The sequence below is a fragment of the Delphinus delphis genome, chromosome 3 (genome assembly GCF_949987515.2).
Source record: "Delphinus delphis chromosome 3, mDelDel1.2, whole genome shotgun sequence".
NCBI classification, from domain to species: domain Eukaryota; kingdom Metazoa; phylum Chordata; class Mammalia; order Artiodactyla; family Delphinidae; genus Delphinus; species Delphinus delphis.
The window spans coordinates 79,048,220-79,061,258 of NC_082685.1; the positions used below are offsets into that span (position 1 = coordinate 79,048,220).

General features: G+C 34.3%; 1 protein-coding gene across 1 annotated transcript in view; it reads left to right on the plus strand.

Annotated features, from left to right (window-relative positions):
* CCDC112 (coiled-coil domain containing 112) overlaps nt 1-13,039 on the plus strand; it is a 31,232-nt gene that overhangs the window by 7,180 nt on the left and 11,013 nt on the right. Inside the window, exons 2-3 of the mRNA XM_060006977.1 lie at nt 6,196-6,317; nt 10,444-10,565. Coding sequence (XP_059862960.1) covers nt 6,196-6,317; nt 10,444-10,565 — 244 coding nt within the window. The remainder of the gene's footprint in view (nt 1-6,195; nt 6,318-10,443; nt 10,566-13,039) is intronic.

Consider the following 13,039-nt stretch of genomic DNA (forward strand, 5'->3'; position numbering starts at 1 on the left):
ATATAATTTGACTGTATTATATACAGTCATATAATGACTGTATATAGTTATTATACTGTTGTTACAGTATACATACTGTTGTATACTGTTGTATACATTGTTACAATTAAATAGGCTAGAAAAAGTAAAATGTTACTAAGAGAATCATAAGGAGGCAAAAACACATGAACAGTACTGTACTGTACTTATCGATACTGTAAGTTTACATGATTTGTTTATAAGATGAATTGCCAGTCAGTATCTACATCAGTATTGTCTTATACAAAACACTATAGATGTTGTATGTATTACTAACACTAGACATCAAAAATGAAAACACAATGTGAAGAAGAAATTCATATTTATTTACAAATATAATGGTCCATGCACTGATAATGAAGAGCAGCAATATGATTGCTTTATGGTAGCCTAATATAGTCGATACGTTTGCTTCACAATAGCCTAGCCTATACACCAGTGAATGAATCATTATAAAATTTTTATGGCATACAATATTATCATCATATTCATAATGTAACATGGGGAACATTGTTCCATTTTTTTCAAAAACCACTTACCTGTGATGTTAGGCTGCTAGGCACTTTCTCCAATTAAGAGAGAGAAAAGCATACTGTACGGTAATGTAATTCTTTGAAAGCAAAGTTATAAAACAGTAAGAAAACTAACGCATTATTAATTTTATATGACTGTCACTCACCTTATGCCTATGTCAGGATAGACTAGTATCTACATATATTTCATGCATTCATGACATACCTTTTTCTTAATTTTTTTGATATTTCTAGGCTGTGTGATTCGTCTGTTTTTTTCAAATTGTCACAAATCTCCAAAATTTTTTCCAGTATATTTATTGGAAAAAATCTGTGTATAAGTGCACCTGCTTCAAATCTGTATTTTTCAAGGGTCAACTGTATAGTACTTCTCAGAATTGGAGCATATTTTCCTCAGCTAAACATAATTTCCCCATATGATCAAGATTATATTATACTTGTAAGCTAATGAACAAATTTTTAAAAATTGTATTCTCTACACACATTTCTCAAGTACAATGTAAAAATCTTTAGTGAAAAAAATGGAGAAATTTAGACAATCCCAGATTTTAAAAAACTGAGAGGATTCATTGCCAGCATATCTGCCCTACAAGGAATACTAAAGGAAGTCCTTCGAGCAAAAGTAAAAAGATACTAGGTAATAATTCAAATCCAAGTGAAGAATAATATCGATAAAGAGTACTGGTAAAGGTAAATATAGAGGTAAATATAAAAGTCAGTATAATGTAAAGGTATATAATAATAAAGGTAATGTATGATAATATATTATTATAATAAAGGTACATATAAATATATTTGTAATATATAATAATAAAGACAAATGTAGAGGTAAATATAAATGTCAGGGTTTTTTTTGTTGATAACAAATTTCTTTCATAAAATAGAGAAGGGAACACTTCTCAACTCATTCTATAAGGCCATTGTTACCTTGATACCAAAATTAGACATCACAAGAAAGAAAATAACAGATCAGTATCTCTTATGCATACAAATGCAAAGATTCTCAACAAAACCCTATCAAGCCAAACCTAACAACATAGGGGAGGATTTTACACCATGATTAGTTGGGATTTATTCCAGGTATATGAAAATCAATCAACATAATAGAACATACTAATAGAATAAAGGACAAAAACCATATAATCATCTCAATAGATGCAGAAACAGCAACTGAAAAAATCCAGCACTCTTTCATGATAAAAATATTCGACAAGTTAGCAATAGAAGGAAACTCCTCTGCCTGTTAAAGGCATCTATGAAACACCAACCTCTAACATAATACTTAATGACAAAAGATTGAAGACTTCCCATAAGATCAGGAATAAGACAAGAATATCCACTCTCACCACTTTATTCACTGGAGATTCTAGGCAGGCAACTAGGCAAGAAAAACAAAAAGCATTCAGATTGGAAAAGAAGAAATAAAACTATCCTTATTTGCAGATGACATGATCTTGTATATAAAAAGTCCTAACTAATCCTCCAAAAAAACTATTAGAGCTAATAAACAAGTTCAGCTGTTTGCAGGAACTTGCAGGAAACAAGAGCAATGTACAAAAATCAGTTGTACTTCTATACAGTAGTAATGGACCATTCAAAAATGAAATTAAGAAAATAGTGCCATTTTGGAGTATTACTCAGCAATAAAAAAGAATGAAATATTGCCATTTGCAGCAACACAGATGGACCTAGAGATTATCATACTGAGTGAAGTAAGTCAGACAGAGAAAGACAAATAGTATATGATATCGCTTATATGCGGAATCTAAAAAATAATACAGATCAAGTTTTACAAGACAGAAACAGACTCACAGAAAAAACAAAAACAACAAAAAAAGTATGGTTACCAAAGGGGAAAGAGGGGGAGCAGGGATAAATTAGGAGTATGGGGTTAATGGATACATACCACTATATATAAAATAGATAAAGAACAGAGATTTACTATATAGCACAGGGAACTATATTCAATATCTTGTAATAACCTATAATTGAAAAGAATCTGAAAAAAATGTAAGAATCATTTTGCTGTACATCTAAACTAACACAATACTGTAAATCAACTATACTTCAATTAAAAAATTTAATATTCCATAGTATAACGAAGAATAAAATACATAGGAATGAATTTAGCAAAAGAAGTGCAACACGTTTAAGTTTTTGAAACATATGTTTCGAAAACTCAGAAACATCATTGAGAGAAATTAAAGAAAACCTACCTAAACGAACATTTTGTGTTCATGAATATGAAGACTTAATATTCGTGAGATGGCAGTACTCCCTAAATTGATTTAAAGATTCAATGCAATCCCTATCGGAATCTCAGCTGTCTTTTTTTGTTTTTTTTTTTGCAGAAACTGTCAATCTGATCCTAAAATTCATATGGTAAATTCAAGGGACCCAAAATAGTCAAAACAATCTTGAAAAAGAACAAAGTTGGAGAACTCCCACTTCTTAATTTCAGAATTTACTGTGAAGCTACAGTAATCAAACAGTATGGTACTGGCACAAGGATAGACATACCAGTGAGAGTTAAGAGTAAACCCTTACATTTGTGGGCAATTGATTTTCAACAAGGGTGCTAATATAGTTCAATAAGGAAAGAATAGTCTTTTCAACAGATGGTGTATTCACATAAAAAAGAGTGAAGTTGGACTTCTCTCACACACCACATATAAAAATTAACTCAAAATGGATTAGAAACCTAAATCTGAGAGATAAAACTGTAAAACTCTTAGAAGAAAACTTAGATGTAAGTCCTTATAACCTTTAATTAGGTAATGGTGTCTTCTATATGACATCTAATGCACAAGCAGCTGAAGATAAAATAAATTGGACCCGCAAAATTTAAAACTCTGTGCTTCAAATGACATTATCAAGAAGGTGAAAAGACAGCTCAGAGAATGGGAGAAAATATTTACAAATCATATTTTGATAAGGACATATCTAAAATATATAAATAACTCTTACAACTCAAAAATAAAAACACAACCCAATTTTAAATATAGGGAAGGAGATAAATAGATACTTCTCCAAAGAAATAGCCAATAAGTACATGGGAAGATGCTCAGTATCATTAGTCATTATGGACTAACGAAAAACCACTGTGAGATACCATTTCACATCTATTAGGATGACTGTAATAAAAAAAGATAGACAATAACAAGTATCGGTGAGGATGTGAAGAAACTGGAACCCCCATTGGTGGCTGGTGGAAGTGTAAAATGGTGCAGCCAGTGTGGAAAACAGTTTGGCACTTTTTCGAAACCTTTGTGCTTCAAAAGACATTATCAGGGAAGTGAAAAGGCAACTCAGAATTGGTGAAAATATTTGCAGATCATTTATCTGATAAGGGACTTATAAGAAGGCTCACAGCTTAAAAAAAAAAAACACGAAATTTTTAAATGGGAAAGTAAAAACGAGTTACCTATGATTCAGAAATTCCACTGCTAGGTATATACCCAAGAAAATTGAAAACATATGTTCATACTTAAACTTGTACACAAGTGTTCTTAGTAGCATTATTCATATTGACCAAATAGTGAAAGTAATCCCATTGTCCATTAACTGATGAGTAGATAAACAAAATATGCTGGATCTGTATGGAATATGACTTAGCCATAAAAAGGAATGAAGTACAGATTCATGGTACAGCGTGGATGAATCTTAAAAAACATTATACTAGGGACTTCCCTGGTGGCTCAGTGGTTGAGAGTCTGCCTGCCAACGCAGGGGACACGGGTTCAATCCCTGGTCCAGGAAGATCGCACATGCCATGGAGCAGCTAAGCCTGTGCGTTGCAACTACTGAGCCTGCGCTCTAGAGCCTGCGAGCCACAACTACTGAAGCCCACGTGCCTAGAGCCCGTGCTCCGCAACAAGAGAAGCCACCGCGATGAGAAACCCGTGCACCGCAACAAAGAGTAGCCCCTGCTCACCACAACTAGAGAAAGGCCGAGCAGCAACAACAACCCAACGCAGCCAAAAAAAAAAAAAAATACATTAAATAAATTAAAAAAAAATTTACTAAGTGAAAGAAACCAGACAGAACAGGTTGCGTGTTGTATGATCCTGTTTATATTAATTGTCTAGAATAGGCAAATCCAGAGTTGGAAAATAGATTAATGGCTGCCTAGGGGTATGGGGAGTGACTGCTTAATAAGTACAGGGTTTCTTTTTGGTTATGATGGAAATATTCTGGTACTAGATACTGTTGATAGTTGCACGCCTTTGTGAATATACTAAAAACCACTGAATTGTAAACTTTATGTATACATTTTATGGTATGTGGATTATATCCCAATTTTAGAAGTATTTCCTAAATTCATTACTTTATTCTTGCTTGCTTCTCAAAATTTAAAGGCTTGTTTCCTTTTTTCTTTTTCTCCCACATCCAGGCTGTCAGCAATTCCTCTTGGTTATACCTCCCAGATATATTTAGTCTTCTTACTTTTAATCTTCACCGTCACCCTGGTAGCCCTGAACACCATCTTTCCTTGTCTGTGTTGCTGTGTCACCTGCCTCATAGATTCTCCTGCTTCCAGTCTTTCCTCACCTCCTCCTCCACCTTCCATCAATTTATTCTCCAAAAAATTAGCCAGAAGGATTTCCTTTAAAAATTAAGTGTATATGGGCTTCCCTGGTGGCGCAGTGGTTGAGAGTCCGCCTGCCGATGCAGGGGACACGGGTTCGTGCCCCGGTCCAGGAGGATCCCACATGCCACGGAGCGGCTAGGCCCGTGAGCCTGCGCGTCCGGAGCCTGTGCTCCGCAACGGGAGAGGCCACAACAGTGAGAGGCCTGCGTACCGCAAAAAAAAAAAAAAAAAAAAATTAAGTGTATCGTGGCATTCTCCTACTCTAAACCCTTCAGTAAAATCGAGACTCCCCTAGTGACTTAAAATGCTGGAGTGATGTGCCACTTGCCTACCTCTGTATCCTCATCTCCTACTTTACTCTGCACTTTACTAATCTCGTGTCACAGTTGCCTTTTCTCTGCTTTGACTAGCCAAGGTTTTTCCTGCTCTAGGGCTTTTGCACGTGCTAGTCCCTCTGCCTGGCACACCTTTCCCTATAGTTTTTGGCATGGCTGGCTCCATTCTTCCTTAAACATCATCCCCTCAAATAGACCTTCTGTGGCCATTCTAACTGAAAAAAAATAAAATAAAAAAAAATAGTGCTTTGCCCCATTATTTTCATCTCAACATTTTTTATTTCCTTAATAGCACTTACCATGTTTTTGTTTTTAATTTATTGCTTTTTTACTCTTTTCTTTTTAAGTCTGTTCCCCTCACTAGACTTTAAGTCAAGCGCCATATTATCATGGGCTATCATTGTTTCCCTAGTGTCTAGTGCAGCACCTGTCACATCATAAGTGTTCAATACATATTGGTAAATGACTGATTGAATGAAAGAATTAGATCTTTTTCTGAAAATCCCTGAAGACTTTACATATCTTACTTACTAATTTAGCATTTTAAGATAGATATTCCTTCTTCCACAAAATGTATTTTTAAAAATTAAATAAGATTGGCCCCCAAATTATCCCCTGAGAAACTCCATCATTGATGTTTTTTCTCTGAAAAAAATTCCACCTTCATCTCCTACCATTTTTATTATTGAGGATAAATTTATTTTTGTTTTCTATTCAGAGTGATGGCTGTTTTGGTACTTCAGGTGCAATTCGTCCTTTTCAGCTTCAAAACTGGAAGCAGAAAGTTAGTCGGACTAAGAAAGCAGAATTCATACGTACAGCAGAAAAATTTAAAAATCAGTAAGTATAAAAACATTATCTTCAAATAATATTACTAGCCATTTTATGGTGAACAGCATAAAAATTCTACTCCACCCTATCCAGTCCCACACTAAGTTATGAAATTCTAGTCACTAGTCTTTCAGATGTAAAACAAGAGAAAGGTGAGAAGTGTGAAATAGACAAATGATAATAAGCTATTTAGTATAAAGTTAATTTTAAGTATAGTTATTTAAATTTTATTTATTTATTTTTACCATTTTGAGACAGTGTATATCAACAAAAACAAAAGTTATTTCTTTAGATCACATATATCAAGTAACAGATTACATACATTTTTACGTACCTAGGTGAGCACTCAGTAAATCTTTTTGAGTGAATGAATAATTTTAATGAAACGTCTGTGCTGTACCCTTGAGGTTTTTTTATTGGCCTTTTCATTGGTTTCCCTTCCTTGGTCTCTGCCCTTTCAGATCCATCCTGCACATTATGACTAGAATGATTGAGAAGTTGGCATTTATTTTGAGTTTTAGTGTATATGTATTTTTAAAATAACCAGTGATATTTACTCAGTGTTTAACATTATCAGTAGCACCATATGATATGATGAATATCATGAGTAAAGATAAAAGAATTAGTATTCAGAACACCCAACCCTATCCTATAGTTGGAGGCTTTGTACAAACACTGCTCTGAATTTATACAATATCAGTTTGCTAAGGAACCAAGAGAAAAGGAGTCATTTGTAAGAAATAGTCTCTGGACCAGAATTAGTGGCAGTTGGGTCTGTTTAGAAATTCTACCAATAAAAAGTGTACTGTTCGAATTTTGAAAAGTTAGACCGTACTGTAATCTTGTGAGATTGAATTCTCACTGTATTTGTATAATTCTTATATTTTTAATACTCAGAATTTGATAAAATACAATTTTTTTAAAATTTCCAAAATGCATTACCTTGGATAGAATTGGACTCTAGGTTAAGAATTCTGGTCATGTTTCTCTCTAGATAGGGTAATCCACCAGGCGGTTAATGTCCATATATATAGCAAACCAGTAGATTATGCCAGTATAGATAGATACCTTGTCTATCAGTATGTGTAGGTTTTGTAACTCTGATTAATCTTCCTTCATCTGTTGTAAGGTTTTAGAAAAACTCATTGAAAGAGTATTAGAAAAATCCATTGAAATTGAATCCAACAATTCTCATTGGATGCAAAGGAAAGAACACCATTTGTAATATAATTGTTTTATTTTCAGAATAGGTTATACATTCACATAATTCAAAAATCAGTTCATATCAAAGGGTCTACAGTGGAAGGTCTTTGTTTCAAACACTTCCGTTCCCCTCAGCTAGTAGTTTTAGTTTCTTATGTATCCTTCCAGAGATATTTTATGTACTTATAAGGAAATAAAAAGACATATTCAGATGGTTCCTTTTTTATATAAATGGTAGCATACTGTATACACTGTTCTGCATCTTGTTTTGTTTTTTTAACTTAAGAATATATCCTAGATACCAAGGAGTTATTGATTTTGTCAGGCATGATAATGGCATTATAATTATATATGTCAAGTATCCATAATCTGTAGAAATGCACACTGAAGTATGTTGGGGTGAAACTATATAATGTAGTAGATTTACTTTAGAATACTTAAGCAAAAAAGGAAGAGAAAAGATAAGAAAAGGTAGCTGAACCAAGAAGGAAAAAGGTAAAATTGTTGAGTGAATCAGAGTGATATGAGGTATATATTGTATGAAGCTATCTGAGGGGAGTCAGTTTACCATTCTCTACTTTTGGGTATATCTAACATCTTTGTATAAAACCTTTGTTAAAAAAGAGTGTATCTTGGAGATCTTTTCTTATCAGTACATAGAACACGGTACTACTGCATTGTATTCCACTGTAGGAGTGTACCATCATTTAGTTAACCTGCCCCTTAGTGATAGACATTTAGGTTATAGTAAATCTTATGTTATAACAAATAATGCTGAATTAATTGCAGTTTCCACATAGGTTCACATTATTTTGCACATGTGTGAGTGTATCTTTAGGAACAATTCCTAGAAGTAGAAATGCTGGGTCAAAGGTATATGAATTTGCAAATGTGATGAATATTGCTAAATTGTCCTCCATAGGCAATTTACGATTTCACCAACAATATATGAGAGGACCCATTTCATCACAGTTTTATCATCAGAATATATTATTTAAAGTTGTGATTTTTTTCTCTAGTCTGATAGGTATACAGTGTTACCATGGTATAGTTTTAATATTCATTTCTCATATTATGAGTGAGGTTGAACGCCTTTTCACATGTTTGGCAATTTGTCTCCATTATTACATTTTGAATGTCTTTATAGGTTAATATTTCTTTTTTTTTTTTTTTTTTTTTTAAAAATTTTTATTGGAGTATAGTTGATTTACAATGTTGTGTTAGTTTCAGGTGTACAGCAAAGTGAATCAGTTATACATATGCATATATCCACTCTTTTTTAGATCCTTTTCCCATATATATGATTACAGAGTACTGAGTAGATTTCCCTGTGCTGTACAGTAGGTCCTTATTAATTATCTATTTTATATATAGTAGTATGTGTATGTCAACCCCAATCTCCCAATTTATCCCTCCCCTTACCCCCTGGTAACCATAAGTTTGTTTTCTACATCTGTGACTCTATTTCTGTCTTGTAGATAAGTTCATTTGTATCCTTTTTTTTTTTTATTTCTTTTTTTTTTTTTTTTAACATCTTTATTGGGGTATAATTACTTTACAATGGTGTGTTAGTTTCTGCTTTATAACAAAGTGAATCAGTTATACATATACATATGTTCCCATATCTCTTCCCTCTTGCGTCTCCCTCCCTCCCATATAGGTTAATATTTCTAATCCAGGAATATCAAAACATACTTACTGTCGTCGCATATCCTGTGTCCATGACAAACATTTCTATTTGATCATAGTAACTTCCCCCACTCCAACCAGAGACTAGATGGGCTGGAGTCCTCAGTGCAGGACTCCAGTAGCTACCCTCAATCTGTTAGAGTTGACCTGCAGACTGACATCTATTTGACGTCTCTGTTCTACCCCTTCCTTCCTTTCCCAACATACGTGCAAGTTATGACCTCTTCAGCCTTTGGGGCAGCCAGGTAGGGCCTGTGACATTCTCATCTGTTTACCCCAGTATGCCTTATGGATATTAAATTTTTCTCTATGTGTGGCAAGTGAAAAAAATTGGGAAACTCTACCTTAGATAGTTGCCCCTCGGGTTATATGAAATTAAGTCAGTGGCCAGAGATACTCCACCACTCATTAAATTCAGGATTAGTGGAGAAGTCATGTTAATTTCCACCTTGTGGGAGAAAGAAAACAGGCCTTGAGAAAGTAAATTTCTGTGTCCAACTAAAAAAAGTTTCTTGATGGTAATTGTCTTGTTTTACCCCGGGGTTCAAGCTAACATTAAAAGTCCTACCTACCAATAGGTAGATGGACTAAAGCCAAGGAGCAAGGATGAGACGAAGGAAGCTTTGAAGTAAATGTAGACAGTATCCCTTAAATATACGAAAATTCCTAGATTGTTTGCCTTTTGAAGTTTTAGTTTTACTAATATTAATAACTTGCGTTTCCATAGTGCATTTTACTGTATAAAGATTCCTCACATATATTATCTCATACAATATTAATCACAGCCCTGTTGGGTAGTGGTGAGTTGTTATTATTCACTTTTTATTGATGAGGATGTTCATGCCTGGAGAGGTTAAATGTCTTGGCTCATGCTACAAAGTTAACAGTATCTCCTAGTGAAAGCAGCCATCAGCAGTGGTGACAATTTTCAGCCCACGGTGAGATTGAGTTGGAATCAATAGCCAAAAGTTTATGTGTTTTCAAAGCAAGTCTATGATTAAATTTTCTTAAATTAACCTTTTGTAACTTAAGTAACAATTCAAATTACTGTTGATTTTAGTTGAACTTAACAGTTTTCTAGCTACTATTTTGACTCCTTAGCCTTATTGATCCAAGTAATTATATTTTGAATCCTTAGATGAATTAATCCAAATATAAAGTACAGATTGTAAGTATCTTCATATTTTAAACAATTAAAAATATACTTAAATCATATTTACACTATTTGTTTCTTTCCCTAAAGAGTTATTAACATAGAAAAAGATAAACACAATCATTTCTACAACCAAAAAAGTGACTTCAGAATTGAACATAGTATGCTGGAAGAATTGGAAAATAAATTGATTAACAGCCGGAAAACAGACAGTAAGTTGAGTTCATGATGAACAAAACCTGAGATACAAACTTATAGTTTTGCCCTGTGCTTTGTCTTTGTTCATTGACTGTGTTATTTTCTCTATCAAGGTACTTTCTAGCTGGTAATGAGTTTATCTTTTAGGGGTATGTATTTATTTTTTGGGGTCACTAGTTATTCTGACTGGATTGTTTTCTGTGTATATTTCTTTAATTTTAATAGGAAAAAGAGGGTTTTGTTTTCTGGTTGTCAAATCAATTAATGCTATTAAATTTTTTTAAAGTAAAGGGAAATTGATTCCTGGGCTGTCTGATCTTAGCTCATCACCACGATCTTACTGACTGAGCCCCGGACTAAGTAAGCATCAACAGATTCAGAGCCTGTACTTAGTGGTATGAAGTGGTCAAGTCACATAATTGCTTAAACTGGAGTTTACTTGTCTGTGATATAAAACCTACCATTTCTACCATAGTAGAGCTGTCTGTGCATCTGATGAAATCATATATAAGAAAGTGCCTTAGAGGTTGTACAATGAATATGTTCTGTTGTTTGTTATGAATATTAATCATCGTTAACAGTGTACTAAATGTTGGCCTTAAAAAAGAATTCTACAAGAATACTTTGTTTCCTTGTAGAGTAGATTTTATATGCTGCAAAGTCCTTATGTTATAATAATAAAAACATCTTAGCTTTGATTAAAGGAAAAATAATGGTTATCAACCCACTAAGCTTTATAAAATATTAAGACTTATTATATAGAGATTATACTGCTCATGGGACTCCCTTATAGTCAATTAAAAGAATATTTTAATAAGTTTTTCCTTTCAGAATGTAAGATTGCGCTATTTTAAAAAGTCATCTTTTGTGAGATAGTGGCAAGAATCATTCTCCCTCTTGTGTTGGAATGATAAGACCTAACATAAATGCCAAATTGCCAGTTCTCCTCTTTGATTCATAAAGGAATCTAAGCATCCCTTGTTTAATATTTCTTAATGTCCCTCAGTTCTTTTACAGACAACAGCAAGGCTGATCTTTCTGTCTCTCAGTCATGCCATTAAGTAGAGTGTCTCCATTCTGTGCATTTTAAATTATTTGATTTTCCCCCTTTTAAGGCAACTTTATTTATTTATTTTTTTTTTTTTTGCGGTACGTGGGCCTCTCACTCTTGTGGCCTCTCCCGCTGCGGAGCACAGGCTCCGGACACGCAGGCTCAGTGGCCATGGCTCACGGGCCCAGCCGCTCCACGGCATGTGGGATCTTTCCAGACCGGGGCACGAACCCGTGTGCCCTGGATCGGCAGGTGGACTCTCAACCACTGCGCCACCAGGGAAGCCCGGCAACTTTATTTTTATCATTTTATTTCTCTTCTACAATTTTGCCTCTCTTTATTCACACTTTGTGTTTATTTTATCTAGGAGAAAAAGGAATGCACTGTGTTAGTATAAGGATATAGAAATTTCCCCTTCACATATTACAGCTCAGGAGTACTAAATACATATTCCTTACATCAAGTATCATGCCACAATTTTAGCCTGAATTTATGTAATATTGTATTTGAATGGTTTGCCTGCAGTGCAGAATGTCAGTTCCAAATGAATTAATAAAAGATCATTTGCCCGGACTTCCCTGGTGGCGCAGTGGTTAAGAATCCGCCTGCCAATTCAGGGGACATGGGTTCGAGCCCTGGTCTGGGAAGATCCCACATGCCGCGGAGCAACTGAGCCCGTGTGCCACAACTACTGAGCCTGTGCTCTAGAGCCCACAAGCCACAACTACCGAAACCCACGCACAGCAAAGAAGACCCAACACAGCCAAAAAATAAATAAATTAATTAATTAATTAAAAAAATAAAAAGATCATTTGCCCTATAGCAGTATCACTGTAGCTGATCAAACTGTGGCAAAAATAAAACAACAAAAAACACTTTCCTGATTACTTTACTAGGGAAGTTTCTTGACCTAAAGTTTCAACAGTAAGACTCTGTAAAATACATTGGATAAAGTTTCTACTTTTATGGAACACTTGAATTTTAATAAAAAATAGAACAAGCCAAAGTCACACACACATATTTGAGGTTTGTTTTGAATATTAGCACTGGCTTCAGGCCTAAAGGTAAACTTTTTAAAAAATAATTGCTTTTAAGGACTTTTGAACAGAGCCTTTTGGTGCCTCATGTTCATTTGTGGAAAAGTTGCAAAAAAATAAGGGGGGTGCATAAGTAAAATACCCAAAGATGATAAAATATTACTATATATGAATATGTGTATGAATGTGAATATTTGACTTTAGCCTAATAATTTAAGTAAATATTAAACTTCAGAAAGAAAATATGAAAGAAGAACCTAGTCTTCCTGTTGCTGACACGGAACATCTGAAAATGGCTTTGAGACCCTCTTCTGTTCTTCAGGCTTTTATTGTGGGCCTAACACTTTACTTCAGACTGGTCCTTTGGCTGAGCTTGGCAACCTGTAGCATACATACCAGT